Here is a 26196-nt window from a genome sequence, read left to right as displayed (position 1 = left end):
AACCTCTCTTTTTAGAGATGAGGAAACTGAAACCCACGGAGTTTAAGTGGCTTGCCTGAGGTCAGGCAAGAATCAGCATTACAGAATTATTGTTGTTCTTGGTTCCAGAAGGCAGACCTGGAAGCAATGGGTCAAAGGTGGCAAAAGGTAGATTTAAGTTTGATCTGAGGAAAAATGTTCTAACAGTTAGAGCTATTGAAAAGTGGAATGTGGTGCCTCAGGGGGTACTGAGTTCTTCCTCACTATAATTATTCTAGGTATGAAAGGATGAGCATCTGCTGAAGATGTAGAGGGATTCCTGGTCAGGTGGGAGGTGGATTAGATGACCTCTGAGGTCTCTTCTAACTCTGAGATTCTGTGATTCCTTGAACAAATCCCCTATCATCGAATTTTGTGTTTTTCCTCATTGTAAGTACTTAGTAAATGTTTCTGAATGAATAATACATTTGTTCTAGTTGTGAATTATAGTTATCAGTATTTTGTCTCATCTTCCTAACTCCCCCAAGAATAAGCACAAGTTGTTGTGTTTGTCCTTTGACCACGGCATCAGGGAAATAATGACATGAATTTCAGTTGATTTTGGTTTGAGGGAGGGAGGGCTGTGCAAGGCAGCAGCCTGACTTTCTCCTCCAGAGCCATCTGGATCCAGTGACCAGATATTCACAAGGATGACTGGAGATGGCCTAGGATGCAATGGGAGACCCTGGCCCTTTTAGGCTAAGGTCTTTTCAAATTGGAAGTGAGGTAAAGGCTCATTCGGTGAATAGGCCTCTTTAAGAAGTGAGTCAAGGGATGGACCCTTTAATTAGAAAAAAAGAAAAGAAAAAAATCATGCTGGGAGGGAAGACCCTCAGGATTGGTGTTCCAAAGAGAAACAGTTATCATTGACATTCACTTTGGGCCAAGGGGGCCCAAAATACAGCCATTAAGTGGAGCTTAGGCAGGGACCTGTTGTGGTCCAATCTTCATACACCAGTCATTAGGCATTTAATGTTTGTTTGTTGGATTGATTTAAGCTAAATTAAACTGTAAAATAGCTAAGGCAAGCAGGATTTAGGGGAACTTTTTAGTGTTGAGTAGGACACAATGGAACTCTTGGAATAGAGACCTTCTAGATAGGAATACCACACGTGACTCTTACACATGTGAAGATGGACACTTCTCCAGGCTTTAGTTTTCTCATCTCCAAAATAGGGGGAAATAATCCCTGTGACTTCACACAGTTGTGAGGATCACTTAATATAAAGTGCTGTTTTGATAATTGGGTTAGTTTTGCTGGGCTGCATTTCTCTGTCTGTCTGTTTCTGTCCTCTGTCTTGGTCTCTGTCTCTCTCATTAAATGGGATAGCTTGCTATGCTTGGAATGTTCTACCTTCTTGGCTCCTCCTCCTGACTTCCCAGGCTTCCTTCAAGACTTAGGTCAAATCCTACCTAGGGCTAAAAGCATTTTCCTATAACCCAGCTCTCTCTAATTTCACTCTTGTCTATCCCCCCTCAGTGCCTAAGCTAGCTTTCCCTTTGAGTTTACTTCCAGTTTAATCTGTATATATCTTGTCTCAACGTAATTGTTTGTATGTTGCCTTAGCATATAAGCTTTTTGAGGATTGGGTCTGTTTTTGTTTTTACCTTTATTTATATCCCCAGTGCTTAGTACAGAGCCTGGCAAGTAATGAGCTTAATAAAAGCATGTTGATTTGTTGATTTCCTGTGTAGAGGAGGGTGGAGGAATATATTCAGAAATGACATTGATGCTAAAAACTAAAGCTAACAATTAAAATTCTCTCTTTTTTTTGGAGGGGGAAGGCAGGGCAATTGGGGTTAAGTGACTTGCCCAAGGTCACACGGCTAGTAAGTATTAAGTATCTGAGGCCATATTTGAACACAGGTTCTCCTGACTCCAAGGCCAGTGCTCTATTCACTGTGCTGCCTAGCCACCCCTAAAGTTAACAATTAAAAAAAAAATAGATGAGTGCAAAGTGCTTTGAGAGCAGGGTAGGGGCAGGTTCAGTAAAAATAATCCTTTGGAGTCTTTGCACCTGTGTTTGAAACTTGTCCAGATGAGGTTGTTTCCTCATTTATGAAATCCTTAGAAGGATGACCTTCTAAGTTCCCCTTCAGTTCCTACAGAACATTTAAATCCCATGAAAATTCCATGGTTAGGGAAGCTAGGTGGCACAGTGGATAGTGCACTGGGCTTGGAAAAAGTAAGACCTTAATTCAAATGCAGCTGTAGACACTTCCTAGTTGTGTGACCCTGGACAAGTCACTTAACCCTGTTTGCCTCGGTTTCCTCATCTATAAGGTTGTTGTGTTTGTCCTTCGTTTTTGAAGAGGACTACGACATCAGGGAAATGATGGTGTGACTTGCAGTTGACTTTGATTTGAGTGAAGGAGGGCTGTGCAAGGTCAACAGCCTCACTTTCTCCTCCAGAGCCATGTGGGTCCAGTGGCAAGATATTCATTAGGATGACTGAAGATGGGCCAGGATGCAAAGGGAGACCCTGGCCCTTTTAGGTACTCACTTAGAAAGAGGTAATGGCTATTCACTGAATGGGCCTCTTTAAGAAGTGAGTCAAGGGATGGCCCCTTTAATTAGAAAAAGAAAACATGCTGGGAAGGGAAGACCCTCAGGGTTGCAGTTCCAAAGAAACAGTTTCCATTGACATTCACTGTAAGCCTGGAGAGCCCAGAACACAGTCATTAAGTGAAGTGTGGGCAGGGACCTATTTCGGTCCAATCTTTGAGCTGCAGAGTGAACTGTGTTTAAAGTTTTGTGAAGGGGGGGAGTGGGAGGGGAGAAAGACAGAGACAGAGAGACAGACAGACAGAGACAAAGGAGAGAGAGAGAGAGAGAGAGAGAGAGAGAGAGAGAGAGAGAGAGATGTAACTAGTATACCCCCATTAACTAGACAGTTTCTGGACATCTAAATTTACCTTCCTTTGGAGGGGAGGAGAGGGAGAGGATGAGCTGAGCTGTTACCCAACTGGCTGGGGCCCATTCAGGCAGCTTAGTCTACTCACTGGTTGTGTTTGTCCTTCGTTTTAAAAGAGGACCATGACATCAAGTTCATGACACGACTTAAAGTTCTCTCTCTCTCTCTTCCTTCCTTCCTTTCCTCACTCACCTATTAGATGCGCTGGAGAAGGAAATGGCAAACTCTAGTATCTTTTCCCAAGAAAACCCCAAAGTGGTCTTGAAGAGTGGGACATGATTGAACAACAAAATCCCATGATATCATTATCACGATGACTTCTTTAATAGGAGTGGGGTGTGTGTGTGTGTGTGTGTGTTTGTGTGTGTGTGTGTGTAATGACTACCTCAGACAGCTCTGTGACCCAGAGGAAATCACTTAACTTTTCTTAGCCTCAGTTTCCTCACTTGTAAAACGAGGGGCAATGATGTCTTCACAGAGTAGTTGTGAAGTTTAAATGAGTTATTCTGAAGAAAATACTTTGCAAATCTTCACTAACTATAGAAATGTCAGCTGCTATTATTCTGATGATGCCCTGACAGTTCGGTGGCATAGGCGCCTAGGATGGAAGGGGGAAAGTCCAGGTGAGTCGGAAAGAGCCTACAGGGGCCCTGCGCCAGGCGACCTGGTACCGTATGCAAATCCGCAAGCAGGTGGGGGCAGTCGAGCCACCTCCCGAGCGGCTGCTCCAGGATAAAACGCCAGGCGGTCGGGGCGGGGCCGGCGGGAGCAGCTGGAGCCGCAACCGCCTGGGAGCCGGGGCTCGCGCGCATAGGGGATTGATCGGGGCAAAGGGGGTATCACCTGCCCTCTAGCGACCCCGGCAGCCAGTTGCGGGAGGCAGCCCAGCACGCCCCAGCCCCGCCCTCATCCCCCCGCCTCCCGCAGTACCCGAAGTGACTCCCCTCAGGGCCGGAGGTACCTCCACCGCAAGGCTGCCCAGGCGAATAGAACGCTTCGTCCAGAACCGGAGCTCGCGTCCTCCTCCAGCCTCCAGTCTCTCTGCCCTCAGTCCTTCCCACGCACCCTGGCATGCGAGCCCCCCTCATTCTATGCCAGGTAAGTGCCGGAAGAAATTTGGGAAAGTGTTGCTGAGAGAGGGTGGGTAAAGAAGGGAGCCAGCGAGTCGGGAGAACCCAGACCATTCGCGATCTGGAGACCTGGAAAAGAAGGAAAGGAAACTTCCACCCACACTTATATTGGCTTCAGTTTTACTCTGGGGACTGGTTCTCCGTCATTTCTGAATGGGAAGCCCAGGATCCAGGCAGCTCACATTTCTACAGCTTTTTCAGGTTTAGCAGTTGCTTCCCTCTACACACTTCTTCGAGGCAGTGAGCACAGGTAGTATTACCCGTTTTTGACTGGCGGGGAAACTTAAGTTCAGAGGTGAAGGTCACAAGACTGGTAAGGGTCAGAGTACGAACTGGAACCCCGTCTGCCAACCAAGACCACTACATCTCGCTGCCTCTCGTAGGGAACTATGAGGCAACTCTTAAGTTCTTTTCCAGCTGACAATCTTTTGAGTTGTCACTTCAACATCAGGCAATTAAATTTGCAGGTGGCACCTCTTCAGTTCCCTGAGAATAGGGACAATCCATCCCCAGATTGTTGCAATAAAGACGGATTGAAATTTTTGCTGTTTTTAATGGATTTAAAAACGATTGGGTTTGGCCAACTTAAAACTGACTCAAAGAATTAGATTGTTTCTTTTAGTAAAATTCGGGGGTTATTTATTTTGTTTTGTTTTGTTTTAAGTCCACATAGAATCATCTTACCTCCCACTTTGGTCATCTAAGCAGGTATTAAAAGGAGGAGGTACTTGAAGGGAAGGAAAGACAGATAAACACCTAGAGGGAGGGGAGACAATGGAAAGAAGAAATGTGTGTGGGTGTATTTGTGTTCGAATGAGCAGAACTAATAGGTTTTAGTGGTAAGAACACTTGGGTAGAAATTCCTAGGTACCAGGAGTTAGAAACCAGGCTATCTATAAGCTACTTCTCTGAAAGGAAGATGTGCCCCATCCTCTGAAGATCAGATTTTAAAAGTTTGTTCATTTCTGTGGGTCTGTAGTTAATCTTTGATGTTAGAATTGCAAGGATGCATAAATTATGTTTTTCACTCCTTTAACTTTAGAAACAAGGAATTTGAAGCACAGAGGGAAAATGACTTGTTCAAAGTAAAACAACAAAAATAAATACTAAATGGCCGAGCCAGAATTCAAACCCAGGCCTTTTGACTCCAGATCCAATAATTATGCCACTAAGGTTTTCTTTCCCAAAGGAGGGAAATCCCATCTCTATTACTCCCCTTCTCCCCCTACCTTGATATCGCACCCTTCCATCCCCAAAATTAGTTTTTCTGAAAGTCCATGCAGTCTATTCAAAAGGTGGATATTGTATTAAAGGAATGTCAATTCCCAAGCTAGGCTTCCTGATTATTACAGGTTTTTATGAGGTCATATGGGGATTTGTCACTGGAATGGGGTGGAGGGAAAGGAAATGGAAAACCTCCTTCTGCTCTTCCACCTCCACCTTCACACCACCTTCCTCTTCCTTCTCCCCAGGAACCAGTTGGAATAACCTCAAGAAAGAAGGCAATGCTAAAGCCTTTCTTTGACATTCAGGAGTCAGTCCAAGCTCCTGACTAGTCTTGGAGCTTCACAGCCCTTGGGACTAGATAACTTCCTATCTTTCAGTAAGCGGACTGCTTTAGGACCATGGAATTTAAAGTGGAAAGGAGTTTTTAATATCCCAAAATTTAGAGGTGAAAGGGACCTCAGTGTCTATCTAGTTCAATCCATACGGAAGAGCAGTACCTACAACAATATGCCTGAAAAGTGGTCCTCTAGTCTTTCCTAGAAGACCTCAGTGGAGGGGGAACCTGTCATCTCTTAAGACTGCTGATTATACCCTTGAGCAGTTTTAATCCCTTGCAGGTTTTTCCTTATTGCAAACCTAAATTTTCTTCTTTACAACTTCCATCCATTGTTCCTGGTTCTGCCCTCAGAGGCCAAACCAAACAAGTTGAATTCACCTTCTACTTCAATCAGTAAATCAGTTAATAAACATTTATTAAGTACCTGCTGTGTGCCAGGTAGTGTGCTAAAGGTTTTAATTATTTGTTACCTTGTCCTCCTGAGTCTACTGTTCTCTGAGCTAAATTTCCCCATTTCCTTCAACCAAAATAGATGACTTAAACTCATGGCCTTTCACCATCCTGGTTGTTCTCCTTTGAACTCTCTTTACAGTTTATCATAATCAATACCAAACTGTAGTTGAATTCCATCATTTTACAGTGGTAAGCCCTGAGACCCAGAGAGAGAAAGTGACTTGCCTGAAGTCTCAGCAATGATTCAACCCTGGCTGCCTCCAAAGATTTGAATCCAAATCCAATCTGAGTCTATTTCTCCCTGTACTATACCATATCTACCTGTGACAGGTTAGTTCTAGGAACAGAAAAAAGCAGGTAGAAGGTCCTTACACTTTTTTCTTTTATATGTTGGTTTTCTTTTTTTGTGTTTGCTCAGTAACCTTGACTCAAAGGCAAGACTTCAAGCATGTCGTCAGAATTTTGGCTAATTTCTGCCCCTGGAGATAAGGAGAATTTGCAGGCTCTGGAACGGATGAACACAGTAACGTCCAAATCTAATCTGTCCCATAACACCAAATTTGCCATTCCTGACTTCAAGGTAAAATCCTAGAAAATGGAGGATCTAGGGGAGGGGTTGGAGGGAGGAAAGAAAAAAAAGCAATAATTAAGGAGAGGAAGGGGAAAAACTGCTCCTCATTTTAGCATCCTGGAAGAAGAGAGTTAATTTGGTCTTGTGGAAAGAGTGCTGCATTATAGTGTAAGAGGATCTGAGTTATGATTTAGGCAAGTCATTTAACATAATTGCCTCAGTTTCCTCATCTGTAAAATGAGAGGGTTAGACTACATGACTTTTTGGTCCTTTCCCACTCTAAACTTATGATCCTATAAAAAATGAGATGGTACTGTGAAGGCCATCTATCAAGAATGGTCCTTTGGAAAAATGAAAAGTAGAAAATGACCATCAAGAGCAAATGGCCATAGGATCCTATATCTTAAGCTAGAATGGACCTCAGAGGCCACTGACTAACCAGCTCATTTTTATAGATGAGTAAACAGAGGCCCAAGGAGTTTAAATGAAAGGGTTACACAGGTAGTGTGCATCAAAGGCAAGATTTTAACCCAGAATCATCAAATTTTCTTCTATATCACATATGCCAATAATGGGTGGTAGAAATGTCTGGTTTTGCAGAACTAGGAACAGGAGAAGTCTTCAGATTAATTGTGGTATCATAGAAAGGAATGGATAACAGAGATCAGAGAAATTATTTCTGTATAATAGCTAGCAAACTTTTGTATAAGGTGAGAGCAGTATCTCCTAGTTGTGGGTGGGTCCCATTAGAGATGGAACTAGCTAGTTCCATCTTTGTTTGAAAAGACTTGTTTCTTCCCTGTTGAAAGTTTTCCAGAAGTCTGACTGTCAGAGTTAAACTCTGATCTCTTATCTCAAATTCCCATTCTAATGCTTTCTGGTAAGGACTAACAATACGCTATAGTTTGGAATTTGCCTTGTTTGTCTCCATCCTTAAGTGTACTTTTGACCCACTTTAGGGAAGGTATGAAGCGAAAGAAATTCAGTGTTCATGCCCAAGATCACTTTTTGGTTCCCATATGTCTTGTCATTGAGTAAACTTTACCATACCCCTTATTCAATAGGAAAAGAGAAACATTCTTGAATTCACAGTGCTTAGTTGCATAAGACTTTTTTTTGAGACCAGGTCTCTCCCTGTCACACCCAGGCTGTAAGTACAGAGGCCACTCACAGACCCATTACTGATCAGTTCTGAAGCTTTGACCTGTTCCGTTTTTGCCCTGGGTTCCTTAGGCAGCTCCTTGAAGTTCACCATACTGGTATTTGACTTAGAATAGGCACTGGATGGTTTTACCCCTATTCTGACCCAGAACTCCAGAGCTCAAGTGATCCACAAGCCTCAGCCTCTCCATTAGTATGAAGTGTGTCCTGGCAGAAATAGTTTTGCAAAATTAATTAATTCCTTCCTTGACTGACTTCTTACACCGACTGGGACTAGCTGTATGTATTCCTTCCCAGGATGAAAGTGAGAACTGGAGAGATTGGAGTCACTAGCAGGGGGAAATAAAAACTCCCATTTATATAGTGCTGTTAAGGTTTACAAAGCTTAAGTCAATAGAGCAGCCCTTAATGTCTCCATTGTATTGAAGAAGAAACTGAAGCTTAAGAAGGTACTGGCTTGCCTAGCATTACACAGGTAATGAATATCAAAGCCTGTACTTGAACCCCAATTCTTTTCTAACTGGAAGTATAGCACCCTTTCCATCATATTACATTACCAAAGTAAAATTTAAGATCAATATATATTATATTAGCACAATAGTTTTATCTTGAAAGTAGGTCTATTTATATGTAATACTGCCTTAGAAGGCAGATTACTGGGCACAGGACATCCACATTTAGTGTGATTATGTTGAGGTTCGGGGTTAGGGGTGGCCAAGATCCCAAAATACCAACCTGCCTGGTCTTGCCAAAAGAATTTGACTCAAATCTTCTCTCAGCCAAAGAAAAGCAAAGTTTATTAAAGGTTCACCATAATGAGTAGACTGGTTTTTTTTTTTTGCTTTTTGGAGGGAATTTGGGGTTAAGTGACTTGCCCAAGGTCACATGGCTAGTTTTTGTGTTAAGTGTCTGAGGCCGGATTTGAACTCAGGTGCTCCTGACTCCAGGGCTGGTGCTGTACTCACTGTGCCACCTCTTAAGGAGTCTGGGTATCTGTGATGCTTGTACTAGATAAGTGGGCCAGAATAATCTGACACAGAGTGAGTCTGTGCTAGATCATTTCTCCTGCCTTCTCTCTCTCATGGAGGACAGATGGGGTGTTATATACAGAAAGGTTGTGGGAGGAATCTAGGGGTTGTCTAGAGGAGGAGTTTGGGGAGGGTCTTCAGGAGGAGTCAAATGAGGTCAGACTCCAGAGATGAGGGATTAAGGGTGGGAAGTAGCTGGAGTTAGCCTCCAGAGATGAGACTGAAGGGCTGGTCTAGTTTAAGGTGTATAGATATTTTGGGAGGATCTAGGGTGGGAAGGGCTAGGCTAGTAACTGAGTTTTGGGCCACAGTGAAAGGCTTATGGCCTCAGACAAATGCCTCATCAAATAAGAAGATTCAGAGTTCAAGGGGGTTCCCAGAGCCTGTACCTCATCAATTATACTCCTTACCTCACAGAATTTTGTTGTCAGGAAAAAGCACCATAGAAATAAGAGCTATGAATGCTTGAGAAATAGTAAACAGACATCTGGAATCAACCAAGCAAACATTAATTAAATGCCTAATACAGGTTAGGCGCTGTGAAATTTTAATAAGGAGAAAAGGAAGACAGTTCTTTCCTCAAAACAATTAACATTAAGCTTACTATATGAGCTTACATGTACATACATTAATTTATATATATGTTTAATTACATACAAAATAAGTACAGTGTAGTTTTGAGAGGTAGGCCACTAGCAGGTGGGGGAAGAAGAAAGACTTTCTGTAGAAGGAATGATCCAGATATTTAAAATAATGATGTGTATACCAACTGCTCTTAGATCAAGGGTTCTTAAGGTTTTTATTTGTATATCATGGCTCCCTTTGGTAGTCTAATAAAGCTTATGGCTTTATTATATATAGCTGCCTCAGAATACAGTTTTACTGCATAAAACAAAATATATAGAATTACAAAGTTCATTATATTGAACTACATTTTTTTCCTAACATATAGAAAAATTTCCCATTTCTGCCAGAGCTCAATCTTCCTTTACTTCAAAAATAGGGATAAGCAAAGTAAATCCCTTCATATACTATTAATTTCATTTTATAGAGGAGGACTATAGATTTAAGACCTTGAAGGTCCCTAGCCCAATACTCCTGCCATTCTGTAGACTTGGAAGCCCGGGAACCAGAGATATGTACCTGAGGTCACACCAAGTAGAAGCCCTGAAGCCTTTGATTCTGGGTCTTTCCAATCTACCTGGCTGTCTTCTCCCTTTTTTTTTTTTTAAGAAAGTAGATGACTTTTATTATGAGTATGCTTTCACAGTACCTAGCAGTCCATTCTTAATAACTTAGTCTTCTGAATTTTGCACCACATGATATACTGGTAGGATCTTTAAAATGTCAAGAATCAAAATGTTGGAGGACTCATTTGAAGGAAGTTTGGATGTAATTATGACTTGTTATCATAATTATGATGCCTGGAATTTCGTATTCTATGTAATTGTCTTAAAATAATTTACACATTTCAGATAATTGACTATCATTTAGGTGTGACTTTAGGCCACCTGATTTTCCCTTTCATGTACCTTCCCGAGCTGTGGAATGGAAAGATCTGACTGGCATTTCCCACTACCACTTTTTTTTCCCTTTTTTAAAAAAAATCTTATTTAATATCTGGCTGTCTTCTTTAATAGAATGCATGTCTTGGGGGAATGAGGAGGATCCTTGGGGAAGAGAAACCACTTTAATTTCAACAGAGATAATCTTTGTGCATTGTTGTGCACATTTTTTTGCATTGGGCATTGTTGTGCATATTTCTATTTCTCTAATCCCTTTTCTGTAGGAATGTTTGTAAACTCTCCAAAGATCTAAGAATATGGCTGCCCCAAGGATGACCCTAAAGGAGCCCCACCCAAACCAGATCCTTTATCTGTAGCAGCCTAGAAAACTTGAGAAGGTGCAGGTTGAAATCACTTGAAATAGAGATGCTTTTAAAAATTTAACTTCTCAATTTGATTCAGTTAAGTTAATAAACAATAAGTGCCTATTGTGTGTAAGGCACTATGCTAGTTTCTGATTATACACAGACAAAAGTAGAAATAGTTCCTTCAAGGAGTTGACATACTACTAAGCTTTCAAGTTTGCTTCCACAGATATCTCTTGCTGAAATCAAACAAATTGCAAAATTGCTATTTTCTATTCAGTGAAGAAAATGAGGAGTAGGACCCACAAGATAACATGCAATCTTTCCTATGGGAAAAATATGACAGGAAAGGTATGACAGGAGAGCCTAAAGTCCCACGTTTCCATTATTAAGGAATTCTAACCAAGTTTCTAGACCCTGGATTAATTTATATAACAATGAATGACTCTCCCAAGTAGGCTATCATAGAATTTCCCACTAGAAGCTGTTCTGTTAAAAAAAAATTCACAAAACATTTTTCCCATAAAGCTTTTGTATGTTTAATTTATTTATACTCTTTACAGGTGGGAACCTTGGATTCTCTTGTTGGTCTCTCAGATGAGTTGGGGAAACTTGATAGCTTTGCTGAAAGGTAAAATAGTCCTTATTTACTACATACAAATGAGAATCTGACATTGTTTTTAGAGGACACAATGTTCTTGCATTAACTGAACCCGTACCTGTCTAAACCTGGTGGTAGTAAACCAATATAGTGAATGGAGGAGTTTTACAACCTTTTTCTAAGGGCTGCAGGGTCGTCCTTGTAGCTGATTGCTTAGCTAAATGTGCTGCTAAAGAAGACCATCATATTCTAGGCAATTATCCTCAAATAAAAGTAGGACTGTTAGCATTAAGCTGTGGGAATCAAGTTTTCTTTCCTTCTAGAAATTGCCCCAAGCATTGTTCAGAACTGTAGTTTTCCTACTTTTTGAGGTTGTGAAACCTCCTGCATTTCTCTTAGGACACAACAATCCTAAGTCCCAAATGCTTCCGGAGCAACAGTCTAAAAGGGAAGACTGTGGATGTAAGCTTTGAAATATGAAAATCTTGGGGTGCCAGGGAGACTAGTATTTATGGTTGCTGTTATATGATAGGCATTAGGAAATCCCTCTACCTCCGTACCAGTTGCCTAATAGTGTTATTTGTAACAATGTAGTAAGAATATTTAATAAGTAATATTTACCTGTTTGCCGAATGTGGGATACTGTATATAATAATAGCCCTGATCTTGAGAGATTTTTTTATTTATGAAATCTGGAAAAAAAATTGCTTTGCATGGAGAACATTGCATTATGTTATAATTGTTTATTGAATGAATAAATGTTTTTGCACTTTGCTTATCTGTAAAATTGTGGGATATGATTTAGTTTCTGGTCTGTTTAGTGACATATGAGGGTGAGGTGATAAGATGCTTTGGGAAGTTCTAAGGAGAAATGAACAGCATTTTCTATCATTTGGGGAGGAGCAGAATGATCCCCTAGAACAGTTCATAGTATTTAAAGCCAGAATTAAACTCAATTAAGCAAACATTAAGTATATTTTATGTTTGAGTCACTGTGCTAGGTACTGAGGATAGGGCTATGATGTCATTAATATGGAGAGATTCTGGTGAGAAAGCTCCACCTATCAATTCAGGTTGACACCTTCTCTGTAACTCAGAACATTGAGAGGTTGAGTCACTTGCCCACAGTTACACAACTGGTATATATGAGACCCATGTCTTGTGGCTTGGAGGCTGGTTCGAGATTCATTATGTCACACTGCTGGGGATAAAGACACAAAAATGAAACAGTCCCTGCTCTAGAAGACATTCTATTTATTTGTGGGTGAATGGGACCATAGAAATGATCTAATATAGCCAACTCATTTTACAGATGAGAATTAAATGTATAGTGAGTAAATGCTTAATAAATTTTACTCATTCATTCATTGGTCCATTCATCCATCCATTTATTCATTTAAAGTAACGAACTGAGATTCAAACTGGGGTCATTTGATTATCATCTCTGGGCTCATTTTTACTATATTATACTGCCTAATGATTGATAGGTACTAATGTTACCTCAAGATGTTCTGTCTGTAGCAATTGGCTACAATTCTGAGTAGTATGTTCAATGTACCAATGAAGTATCATTTTGTTGTCTCCAGCCTACTATAAAGTTTCTTCTGTATGTGAGTTTGTCATCTAGGTTGCTTGTGATGTTATGTAAAATATGAAGGAAATATGCAAACATACTAATAAAACCTACCTAGATAGAAGTATGTGAGCATGTTTGTGTGTAAATACTGTATAATATAATTAGAATCAAAGATTATTAAGAGCTTGAAGGAATTATAGAGAGCTGGCTAGTTAATGTTTCATTTTAAGAAAGGGAATTGGGACCCTGTGAGGTAGATGGCTTGCCCAAGGCCAACAGTGAGTTACTGACAGCAGAGTCAGGACTAGAGTCTAGCTATAGAGGCTAGCTCACCAAAAAGCAGCAGCCTTCGTCTATAACTTCGTCTAGTGGAAGGAGCACTGGACTTGGGGAGTCAGGACACTTGGATTTTGGTTCTTGCTGTGTCCTCATCCTCTCTAACAAACCATGATCTCAAATCGGAAAGAGAAGATAGCACGGCATAGAGGATAAAATGTGGGACATGGCATCAAGAAGGGCTGGGTTCAGATCATCACTTAATACTAACTAGCCATGGCAATCACCCTACTTTCCTCAGCCTCAGTTTCCCCATTGTAAGATGAGTATAATGCCTACTTTGGGACTTATCTCTCAGGTTTGTTGTGAGAATCAACATGCTTAGTGAGATAATATACTTAAAGCACTATTCATGTCATTAATCATTATCTCTAAGGTCCCATTGAGTTTTAGAGTTTGTGATTGCTCTTTCCATCATAATACCCTACATTCAGGGTCAAAAAAATTCATAAAAAACAAAATAAGTGCATCTGGCTACACAAGGTAGTAGCTAGAACTGATTCTTTGTAGCAGTCAATACAAATCATTCCTGATTTATGGAAGCAGCGAGATCCAAAAGAAAATAAACCATCTGACATGTCTTAATTTTCAATAGGAGTTGTTTGTCCTTCTTCATGACATCTGGAAGGAGATGTTATGATTTGCAAGTGAATTGGATTTAAGTCAGGCAGGCTGTACAGGGCAGGTCAATGGCCTCACTCTCTCCATCAGAGCCATCTGGGTCTAGTGGCAAGCTATAGATCAGAACAACTAAAGATGGTATTGATGCAGTGGGAGGCCTTGGCCTTTTTAAGCTAAGGTCTTTCCCAGGTCTCAGTTTGTCTGAAGCAAAGCCCATTAAGTGATTAAGGCTAGGTAAAAATGAGGCAAAGAATGGTCTCTTTTACCTGGTCAAAAAAAAGCCCCCCAAACCAAAATTAGTCTGGGAGGGGAAGACCTTCAGGGTTTCTGACCAAAACAAACAATGAGTAGATACTGTGTCAAGGTCCACGATCAGAGAAGAAAATTAAGATTTGAGTTGGAAAAAGCCCTGAAGATCACCGAGGCCAACTGTACCCCACCATCCCCTCCACCCCTCACTGTTACAAATGAGAAAGCTGGCCCAGATTTGTTAAATATCTTTCTAAAGTAATATAGCTAGTAAGTGGTAGCAGGATTCAAACCCAGGTCTTCTTCTGTAAATCTGGCACTCTTTTCCTTGGACATCATTGCTTCCATAAGATAGACAAGGTCTGTTTTGACTACTCCAAAGAATCAGTTCAAACACAAGTGTAGAAGATAGACAAGGTCTGTTTTGACTACTCCAAAGAATCAGTTCAAACACAAGTGTAGTATAGCCAAATGGTGGTTAGTCTACCAGCCACCCCTGCCTGCACAGTGGGAATAAATAATGTAGAGGATACTTATAGTATAGGAATAGAATATTCAAAGAAACTGCCCATACCCAGCTTTGGTTCTTTGAAAAGGACTACTGCATTCTATGAAAAGTGCTTAAGTGTTATTAGATAAATACTAGCTGTGCTTGTAACCTAGGCAGCACAAACCTGTCAGCACTGCCTCTGGTCAGGAGAGTAGAGAAGGTACAAGAGTTTTCAGGGTGTATTGTTTCCATATCCTTTTATTATTTATTTACTCGGCTAGACTGAGTGTTTTTCCATGTTGCTGGTAAGGCAACTTTTGGCTCTCGGAACTTTTCATCTGTTTTTGGTTTATTCCCCAGTAGTTCTATGGGGGGAATCTGCTAATTATTTTTGTTTCAATGCATTGACATCTGAGGAATCAATACTTTTGTCTTAGAAAGCAACTCACTCACTCCTTCCTTTTCTGAGTATTTGAGCCCTTTAAGTGATCTTAATCAGGTTAACAATTGCTGGTAGAAACATCACATGTCCTGAGAGTTTTCTTAAGAGGCAACTTGAATTCATGAAGGAGAACAAAGAATGGACAATACAAACACTATTTAAGTAGGATCTAGTTAAGGCCAATTTTACAGATACTCATTTATCAACTAATAAAATCCACCATCAAGAAGATAGGATTTGAAGACTTTAGAATTTAACCTCCTCATTTTATAAGTGAGGAAACCAAAGTCCCCAAATTTACCTAAGTGGAAGTGACCCACCCAGCACAGCATGGACATGCAATCAAATGCTCCGTTATCCATGAATAGATTATTCATAACTGAAAAAAATTTTAGAGGGAGGAATTTAGAGATTCATCAGTCTAGCCCCTTTGTTGTATGATTGAGGAAACTGAAGCCCCAAAAGAGGAAGTGATTTTCCAAGGTTACACAGCTTAAAATGGGCACATCTTGGACTCTTAAGGCCTTTTGGTTCCTCATCTAAAATTATTTCCCTTCTTCTATTTCTCACTTGGGTTCCAGGCTACTGGAGGTAAGGCTGAGCTGAGGCTGAGTGTGAGATTGCAGATACAGTGGATGAGTAAAGGCATTTAAAGCCTTTTACAAACTAGCTCCAATGTACTTCTCAAACCTCTTATGTTAGTCCTCTTCACAGACTTTATTTTCTAGCCAAAATGACCTTTTTCCTGTTCTTTACATGCACTATTCTGTTTCTCATTTCAACACTATAGACCATAGTACACCAGTACTATAGATGGGGTTTTCTTGTCAAAGGTACTAGAGTGGTGTGCCATTTCCTTCTCTAGTGGCAAGCAGAAGTTAAGTGACTTGCCCAGGGTCACACAATACGTTTCTGAGGTCAGATTTGACTTTGGAGCTTGACCCCAGGCCCAATGTTCTATCCACTGAGCCACCTAGCTGCCTCCTGTATCTCTGGGTGTACAGTATGGAGGATATGGACTGGATCTATGATTTCATTGGTTTAGAGCACTCCTACAAGGGGAAACTTCCTCTGTCAATGCAAGTCTGTACTTTCTTTGCAACTTGTATTCCTAGCCAGTTGCCCAGGGTTACATAGCCAGGATGTCCCAGGGGAACATGAACTACCTTAGAGGTGATTTCTCTATCTACTATGCTGTGTTGTTATTAGGCAGACAAAGTTCAAGTATAAGAAGATACAAAAAGTAAATTTAAGGCAGTTTTGGAGCTGGGGGGAACATTAGGACCTGGTGGGAAATGGGAAGGATCAGCAAAGGTCTCATGTAGGAGGTAGTACATGGGATGAGCTTTGAAAGAATCAGGAGTCTTAAGAAGTAGAGGAGAGACAAGGGCATTCCAGATGTGGGGTATGGCACAGCTTGTGCCAGGATATGGAAACTTGAGATGGAATGTTGTGTGTGAGCCCCAGCAGGGTAGACTGGTTGCAGGATGCATTGTAGGCTGCATGCAAGGGAGTCAAGAATAACGCACCTGCAAAGGTCTGCTAAAGAGCTGGATGGTGAAGGAGTTCAAATTGTCAAACCAAGTCTTCAGACCAAGCTCAAATGCCACCTTGCACAGGAAGGAGTTTGTGTTTTAGTTTAGAGGCAGGCCAGTGACATGGTTAAAGCTGAGTTTTAGAAGTTTTTACTTTGGCAGCTGTGTAAAAGATGGATTGGAGAAGGAAGAAGAGATAAGTAGTGAAGTGAGAAAGGGAATGAGTAATCAATCAAGAAAATAGAAAAGATGAATATAAAGCAGAATCCCCAGGAACAGTATTGTAGTAGTGTATGTATTAGAACAGGCGTATTGTGGAAGAATTTGAGAATTCTGTTAAATACAACAAATGTTTATTAAATGATGCATTATTAGAGAAAGGTGAAAAGCCTCATGGTTTCTACCCTCAAAGGGTTACAATATAAGAGGAGGAATAATTGCAAAAGAGAATGTTTTTCATTACATGTTTCTTGTGTTTAAAGAAGCTCTAAATGGTCTGGGTTGAATTTAACAGTAGCAAAAATTGTTTAATTTAGGATAAAGATTTTAAAACTAGAAAGTATTTTTGAGATCATCTTGTTTAACCACCTCGGTTTACCAACAAAGAAACTGAGGCCCAGATTTGTCAGAGGCTATATAGTTGCAAACTAAAAGAATCAAGGAAATAAATCAAAGGAAACAACAAACAAACAAAAAATCATAAAACAAATGATTTAACAGTCTGTGACTTCTAATATAATTACATCTAGTCCTTAGGAGAATGTAAACTCCTTGAGGGTAGCGACTATTTTTGTCTTCGAATCACTACTACCAAGCAGATATTAAAAATTTGTTGAATAGCATTAATGTTTTATTTTTATATAAAAATTGTCAAATTATTTCATTCAAAGTATACTACTAGTATATTAGATATTTTTGTTTAGTGATCATTATATAGTTTATGTTATGAAGATAACTTCCTATGAAGAAGGCAGGATCTATACCAGAGGTGGGTAACCTGTGACCTCAAGGCCACATGTGGCCCTCTGGGTCCTGAAATGTGGCCCATTGACCAAGTTTGGGGTCAGTCAAAGGGCTGACTTGAAGACTTAGAGGGCCATGTGTGGCCTCAAGGTTTCAGGTTCCCTCCCTTGTTCTACAATATATCTTTCATCCTTGCATTCCTACTGCTTTGTACATAGTTAGTCAAAAAACATTTTTTTCCTTTTTTCTTTTTTAAAAGATTCATTTTTAACTTAAATATAGAAAGGCAACCCCCCCAACATTTCCATGTACACAGCACAACATAAAAAAAAGGATTCAATATAAAACCAAGAGTTTGTATTTCATGTTATTTACTTTTTTTTCGAAAACTATGTAATAAATATTGTATATAATTTTCAAAGCTATCCAGTTTTTTTTATGTACTTCCTTTCAAGTTTTCTTTTGTTCTCTTCTCTGCACTTTTTCTCCCTCCCTCCCCACACTGCCATAGAGAAGGCTACCATTAGACACAAAAATGTGTGTGTGTGTGTGCACGAGCAAAACCATATTATACATAGTTATATTTATCAGTTTTTTCTCTGGATGTGGATAGCATCTTTTCCATAGTAGGTCCTTGTAAATGATTTTGAGTATTTATGGAACAATATTGCTATTACTGTGTACATCATTCTCTTGGTTCAGCTCCTTTTGCCCTTTATTATTTCATATAAATCCATGTTTTTCTAAAATCAATCAGCTCAACATTTTTATAGCACAGTAGTATTCTTTCACAATCACATACCACAGCTTGTTTAGCTATTTCCCAGCTGATATCTAAGAAAATATTATAGAACATATAAGGTCTTTTTCTTTTTCCCTAATCACCTTGGGAAACAGACCTGATAGTGGTATGGCTGGGTCAAAGGGTATACATAGTTTTATAATTCTTTGGGAATAATTTTAGATTGCTTTCCAAAATGGTTAGATCAGAACACAGTCTCAATTTTTCCACATCCCCTCTAAGATTTGTCACTTTCCCCTTCTATCATTTTAGCTAATCTTATAGGTATAAGATGATATCTCAAAGTTGTTTTATTTTGCATTTCTCTAATCAGAGATTTAGAGCATTTTTATATAACTATATATAGTTTTGTTTTCTTCATCAAAAAACTGTCCTTTCATACATATTCTTTGACCATTCATCAATTTGGAAATGACTCATAATTGTTATAAATTTGACAAAGTTTTTTTTAATATATTTGAGATATGAGACTTTTATCTGAGAAACTAACTAAAAATTTCTCCAAAGTTTGAAGTTTTTATGCTGTAATATATGGTCAATTCTTGTAAAGATACCATGTGCCACTGAGAAAAAGGTGTATTTGTTTCTATTTTTACTCATTTCTCTCCAGATATATATCATATCTAGCTTATCTGAGATTCTATTCACCTCCTTAACTTCTTTCTTATTTATTTTTTGGTTAGATTTATCTAGTTCTGAGAAGGGAAGGTTAAAATCCTCCACTATTGTAGTGTTATCTATTTACACCTTTAATTCATTTAACTTTTCCTTTAAAAAGCTAGATGCTATAGTATTTGGTGCATATAGGTATAGTATTGATAGAAAATGTAGTCTCCCTACCTCTCTCTTAATTAAGTCTATTTTAGCTTTAATTTTGTCTGAGATCATGAATACTACTCTTGATTTTTTTTTACCTCAATTGAAGTAGAATTCTACTCCAGACATTTGTTTTAACTCTGTATAGCTTTCTTTTTTTTAATCTATTAATTTATTTTTAGTTTAGAGCATTCAGTTCCACAAGCTTTTGAATTTAAAATTTTCTCCCCCTCCCTTCCTTTCCCTCTTTCCCCCTCCCCAAGATGGCATGCAATCTGATAATAGGCTCTATATGTATATTTATATTATGCATATTTACTTTAGTCATGTCATAAAGAAGAAATATAACCAATGGGATAAATCATGAGAAAGAAAAAACAAAACAAAACAAAAAGGAGAGAGAGCAAATAGTATGCTTTGATTTGCATTCAGACTCCATAATTCTTTCTCTGGATGTGGATAGCATTTTCCATCATGAGCCTTTTAGAGCTGTCTTAGAACCTCGAATTGCTGAGAAGAGCCAAGTTTATCAAAGTTAATCATCCCATAATGTTGACTGTAACTGATACAATCTTCTCCTGGTTCTGCTTCCCTCATTTAGCATCAGTTCCTATAAGTCTTTCCAGGTTTTTCTGAAGTTGGCCTGCTCATCATTTCTTATAGCACAATAGTATTCCAGTACATTCATATACTACAACTTGCTCAGTCCTTCCCTAATTGATAGGCATCCCCTCAATTTCCAGTTCTTTGTCACAACAAAAAGATCTACTATAAATATTTTTGTATATGTAGGTCCTTTTCCCATTTAAAAGTTTTTTTCCTTTTCCCATTTTTATGATCTCTTTGGGATATAATACTAGAAATTGTATTGCTGGGTCAAAGGGTATTGCACATTTTTATAGCCTTTTGGTCATAGTTCCAAATTGCTTTCCAAAATGGTTGGATCAGTTCAGAACTCTACCAACAATGTATTAGTCTTCCAATTTTCTCACATCTTCTCCAGCATTTATAATTTTCCTGTTAATGTCATGTTGGCCAATCTGAGAGGTGTGATGTGGTACCTAAGAATTGTTTTTATTTACATTTCTCTAATCAATAGTGATTTAGAGCATTTTTTCATATGACTATAGATAGCTTTAATAAACTGCCTGTTCATATCCTTTGACCATTTATCATTTGGGGGATGACTTATATTCTTATAAATTTGTCTCAATATATATTTTAGACATGAGGCCTTTATCAGAGACACTGGTTTTAAAAATTCTTTCCCAGTTTTGTGCTTCCCTCCTAATCTTGGTTCCATTGGCTTTGTTTGTGCAAAAACTTTTCAATTTAATGTAATGAAAATTATCCATTTTGCATTTCATAATGTTTTGTATCTCTTGTATGATTATGAATTCTTACGTTCTCCGTAAATCCGATGGGTAAACTATTCCTTGCTCTCCCTGTTTGCTTGCAGTATCAGCCTTTATATCTAAATTGTGTATCCATTTTGACTTTATTTTGGTATATGGTGTAAATATGGTGTAAGATATTGTTCTGTGTCCAGTTTTTGTCATACTGTTTTCCAGTTTTCCCAGAAGTTTTTGTCAAATAGCGAGTTCTTATCCCAGAAGCTAGATTCTTTGGGTTTATCAAACAGTAGATAACTATAGTCATTGACTACTATGTCTTGTGCATCCAAAACCACTGATCCACCACTCTTATGTCTTCTCTAGTACCAAGTAGTTTTGATGATTGCTGCTTTATAATACAATTTAAGATCCAGGTCACTTTCCTTAGCTTTTCTTTTCATTAATTCCCTTGATATTCTGGACCTTTTGTTCTTCCAGATGAATTTTTTTTTTTTTTTAGCTCTTTAAAATAATTTTTTTGCAGTCTGATTGGTATAGCACTAAATAAGTAAATTAATTTAAGTAGAATTGTCATTTTTTAGCTTTCATTTTAAAATATGGTTCTTATAAACAACATTGTCTAATTCTGATTTTTAATCCATTCTGCTACCATTTGCATTTTATGGGTGAATTCATCCGATTCATATTCAAAGTTATAATTATTAGTTGTTTATTTCTCTCCATACTACTTTCCCTCTCTGTTATCATTCTCACCCTCTCTTTTATCCTATCTCACCTCACACACTTAGAAGTGATTTACTTCTAACAAATACCTCCTTAATCCATAATTTTAAAGAATCCCTTATCCTTTTCTCTCTTACCCTGCTATTTCTTAATCTGTAGGGTTCTTATAAGAATTATGCTCTTATGCTTTTCCCCCATCCTCCTACTTCTAGATTTATACAGCTTTCCAAAATTCCCTCCCTTATCCTCTCTCCTCCCCTCCTATTTCTTTATAAATGTAGAAGACTTTCAAACCTTTCTAAATGTGTGTTATTCCCTTTGAAACTCAGTTCAACTAGCACCTAGCACTGCTAACCTGCTTTCACTGTAACATTTCTTTCATTCACCCCTTGTTTGAATGAGATAATTGCTCCATTTTATTTCTTCCACCCAGTTTTATTTTTTAGAATCATTCCATTATACACAACTCAACTCCACAGTACTAAGAAGTAAACAGTTTGACCTTCTTGAGTCCCCTATACCATGATTGGTCTTTAATGTTTACCTTAAATTTCTCCTAGATCTTAGAAGTCAAATTTTCTATTGAGTTCTAGTCTTTGTCACAAATACCCAAAAATCTTTCAATTCATTTAATGTCCATTTTCATTTTTCATTCAGCTTTTCTGGGTAAGTTATTCTTGGTTTCAAACCCAGCTTCTTTGCTCTTTGAAATATAATGTTCCAAGCCTTTCAGTCTTTTAATGTAGGAGTTGCTAGATCTTGTGTTATTCTGACTATAGCTCCATAGTACTTAAATTGTTTTTTTTTCCTTGTTGCTTGTAGTTTTTTTCTCCTTAACATGGGAGCTTTGAAACTTGGCTATGATGTTCCTATGAGTTTTCATCTTGGGATCTCTTTTAGGTGGTGATGGATGGATTTTTTCTTTTCTTTTCTTTTTTTTTGCCTTTTCTTTTTTTGGAGGGCAAAATTGCCCAAGGTTACATGGCTAGTTTTTTTGTGTGGGTGTTAAATGTCTGAGGCTGGAACTGAACTCGCAGTCCTCCCGACTCCAGGGCCAGCACTTCACTCACTGCACCACCTAGCTGTCCCTCAAGGCAGTTTTTCAAATTTTAACTTATTATCTTTACCCCCTAAACTCACCCACATACTGAGCTTCACTACTTTGTGGTTGAGTTGTTTCACTTGTATCTGATTCTTTGTGACCCCATTTAAGGTTTTCTTGGCAGAGATGCTGGAGTGGTTTACCATTTCCTTTTCTAGCTCATTTTACAGATGAAGAAACCGAGGCAAACAGGGTTAACTGCCTTGCCCTGGGTCACACAGCTAGTAAGTGTCTGAGGTCAGATTTGAACTCATGAAGTCTTTTTTTTTTTTTTTTAAAGCAATCGGGGTTAAGTAACTTGCTCAAGGTTACAGGGCCAGTTATTTCTGGGTGTGGTGCTGAGTATCTGAGCCCAGATTTGATCCCCAGGTCATCCCGACACTGGAACCGGTGCTCTTACTCACTGTGCTACCTGGCCACTCCATGAACTCATGAAGTCTTACTGATTCCAAACTCAGTGCTCTATCCACTGCACCACCTAGCTACCTTTACTAATACTTCACTACCATTGCCCAGGGCATAACCATTCTCCTAGTCATGCAGATTTGTAACCTCGCTATCATTCTTGACTCCTTAATCGCCCTTTCCCCATATATCCAGTCATTTGCCAAATCTTACCATTTTCACCTATACAACATTTCTTGGTAAAGGTTGTCTTCTTTCTACTCCCACAGCCACCTCCCTAGTTCTGGCTCTTATCACTTCTTTTCATACAGTTGTCAGAGTCACTTCCCCCAGCACTCCCCAATCCCAGTGGTTCTCTACTGCTTCCTAGGATCAAGTACAAATTCTTGTGTTTGGCATTTACAATTCTTCACAACTTGGCCCCTTCCTGTTTTTCCAGTCTTTTTCCACATTATTTTCTCCCTTCTACCTATTCTATGGTCTTACTATTTAATATATTGCAGTAGTCTTGCAATAAATAGACTTTTCAAAGGAGTCTTGCCAATGAATGCCCAATTGGGCTTTGTGGTCCTGCTTACTGGGCAACTTAGCCAAACATCCAAGGCTCTAACTATAAGTACTATCGTTGGTGGCATGGTGTCAGGGAAAGAACACTGTACTGGGAAGGATTCAGGAGACCAAGGCTTTGATGCTTAACCGGCTTTGTGACCTTAGGCAAATTATTTAACTTCCAGAAAACCTCTACTTTCTTCATCTGTAAGACAGGGATAATACTTGGACTACCTGCTTCATAAAGATGTTGTAAGGAAAGTATTTTGTAGTCCTTGAAGAACTTCAGAAATGTGAATTGCTATTACCACCCTCCTTTCTCTGCACTAGATACAAGTTCCTCCATTTGGCAGTCAACTAGCATTTTTTGTTGTTGAGACATTTTCAGTTGTGTGAATCTTCAGGATCCCATTTGGGATTCTTGGCAAAGATACTGGAGTGATTTGTTTTTCCTTCTCCAGCTCATTTTAGAGATGAGGAAACTGAGGCAAACAGGGTGAAATGACTTGCCCAAAGTCATAACTAGCAATTGTCTGAGGCTGGATTTGAACTTGGATTCTCCTGACTCTAGACTTGGCTCTCTATTCACTGTGCCACCTTAGCTGCCCTGGATAAGTTTTAAAAACAGCCAAAAGTTATTTAGAATTCAGTTTGGCAAATAAAGTGGGTGACTGAGTTGGATCATTACCATGTGGTGTAGTGGAAAGAACCTTAAATTCCTAGAGAAGCTTGAATTTGAGACCTCAGTCCACTGCTTCTGACCTTTGTAAGTTTGAGTAATTATTCTGGACCTCAGTTTACCCATCTGAAACAATAATGGGTTGGAATAGATGACTTACTGCTCTTGAATAAAAATACATAGTTTTGGAAAGGACAATATTTTCCAACCTCTTCATTTTATAGAGGAAGAAACTGAGGCCCAGAGAAGGTGGCTTGCCCATAGTCACAGGGCTAGTAAGTAGCAGAGCCTGAATCTGAAATAAGAAATTAGAAATAAGCTTTTTTTAAAAAAAGTTGTACAGAATGGAGGTTCATGATTTCATAATTGGTCCTCTTCTTCTGTTATTTGTACAGGGAAATGTTCATATTTGTTGATATTAGTAAAGTTAATAATAGCAAGAAAGATAATTTAAAAATATTTTGAACCCTGCTATTTTCATTCTAGGATTTTCCATTATAGTCTTAAAAAAAAACCAGTTCAGCCTCCTCCCTTTGTAGACATACCTTTCTATTCCTGCTGCTTTGCTCCAGGGTAGTTTAGTTCCACTATCCCTATTGGCTGAGGAGAAAACACTAAAACAAAGAAGTTGGGTGACTTGCCCTGGGGTTCATTGAGTCATCTGATGGGCCTGGATGAACAGACTCCCCTGTTTGCTGGTTTTTATACCTCTGGGCCAAACTATCTCACTTCAGACTTTTACTATGATGAAGAGGAAGGAACCTCAAACCTTAGTTTTTAAAATATGCAGGCCATCCTTTCCTACAGTGTCTTACTCACTGGGAATCGGCTAAAGCTTGTATGTTTTTTTGAGGCTTGCTCCATCTACCTGCTGTAGGTATAAAGAGCCTGGCTGTAAACAGCAACCACTGGCAAAAGAAATACATGACTCAGTTGGTAATCCACTAGGATTTAGTGAGGCTTGCTATATGCCAGGTGTCAAAAAAACAGCTAGGGTAACTCTACAAGTACAAAAGAGGACATTTCTTGCCCTCCAGTGACACACTAAATAAAACATGACTGTACATAAAACTATAAATTCAAAATGATTTGCAATTTGTTTTTGAAAAAGTATATGTTAACTTTAAAAATTTTTATTGATGGCTTTTGTTTGCAGGATAGTAATTTCTGAATATCTTACATCACAGTCCTCCCCCAACCATTCCTTCTAACCAAGAAAAACAATTAAACAAAACCAACAAAGACCTTCTGACACGGCATATTACAATATACACCTGTAGTCAGTCTTACCTCTATACTAAGATGATGGAGGTATATTTAATCATCTGTTCTTTAGTACCAAGATTGGGCATGATTAATTAATTAATTAATCTGATTTCTGTTGTGTGTTAGGGCTATTTATGTTATTGTAGTCATTGTGTCTACTGACTTTCTTTGAGTTCTTTTCCAATTATAAGATTAGGTTTGTGACTTTGTGTTTGTCCCAGAAGCAAAATATTGCCTTTTGAGAATAATAAACCTTATTATTTCTTGGGCTGTCTGGCCTTGTATGAATTAGGAAGGGGGTGGTCTTATTCATTTTTGGGGATCCCTTCCTCAGGGGAGTTTTAAGTGTCCTCTATGACACCTTCCTTCTCATTCTGCCTTGCCTTGTGGTGCTTTAGCCAAATTTTCTATTTGGATACCGTGTTTCCCCGATAATAAGACCTATCCCGAAAATAAGCCCTCCCCTTACTGTGTAAGATTCCTCTAAAATAAGCCCTCCCCCGAAAATAAGCCCTATTGAGATTGCTACTGTAGTGAAGGTGATCCCCTGCGCTACACGCTACATTACGGTACCCTCTGTATGCACCGTCCCCCCTCCCCCCCCCGAAATGCACTCCGAGCTCTGAGCTGCATCCAATCAGAGCTGCAGCAGTGAGCGAGTCATCCTGTTCTTCCCCAGTGATTTGCTTGCTGGCGCCATTAAGAGCAGTGCCACAGAGGAGAGCTGAGGCAGGACAACATAAGCCCTCCCCTGAAAATAAGCCCTCTGGTGTTTTTCTTTCCAAAAAAAAAAAAATAATAAGACAGTGTCTTATTATCAGGGAAACATGGTAGGAATTAAAAGCACTAAACCCCTTTTTTTTTGGAGGGCAATTGGGGTTAAGTGACTTGCCTAAGGTCACACAGCTAGTTTTTGTGTAAAGTGTCTGAGGCCAGATTACACTGAACCCTTTTCTCTATGCATTCTCATTTATTA

At 39.1% G+C, this 26196-nt stretch overlaps 1 protein-coding gene across 9 annotated transcripts in view; it reads left to right on the top strand.

The window, feature by feature from the left end:
• Window positions 1-3668: 3668 nt before the first annotated feature.
• Window positions 3669-26196, top strand: part of ATP6V1C2 (ATPase H+ transporting V1 subunit C2) — a 67085-nt gene continuing 44557 nt past the window's right edge. For 2 of the 9 annotated variants that reach the window (XM_069072258.1, XM_069072255.1), the window contains exons 1-3: window positions 3669-4031; window positions 6499-6660; window positions 11274-11341. In XM_069072258.1, the coding sequence (XP_068928359.1) occupies window positions 6529-6660; window positions 11274-11341 (200 nt within the window). In that variant the 5' untranslated portion in view covers window positions 3669-4031; window positions 6499-6528. Of the gene's footprint in view, window positions 4032-6498; window positions 6661-11273; window positions 11342-26196 lie in introns of those variants that run through there. The other 7 variants (XM_069072259.1, XM_069072256.1, XM_069072263.1 and 4 more) reach the window with 4 other exon arrangements.

The sequence above is a fragment of the Petaurus breviceps genome, unplaced genomic scaffold, assembly GCF_028583685.1.
Source record: "Petaurus breviceps papuanus isolate PSGF00001 unplaced genomic scaffold, PetGlider_PUasm1.0 90845, whole genome shotgun sequence".
Classification (NCBI taxonomy): Eukaryota; Metazoa; Chordata; class Mammalia; order Diprotodontia; family Petauridae; genus Petaurus; species Petaurus breviceps.
This window is presented reverse-complemented; position numbering and strand designations above follow the sequence as displayed.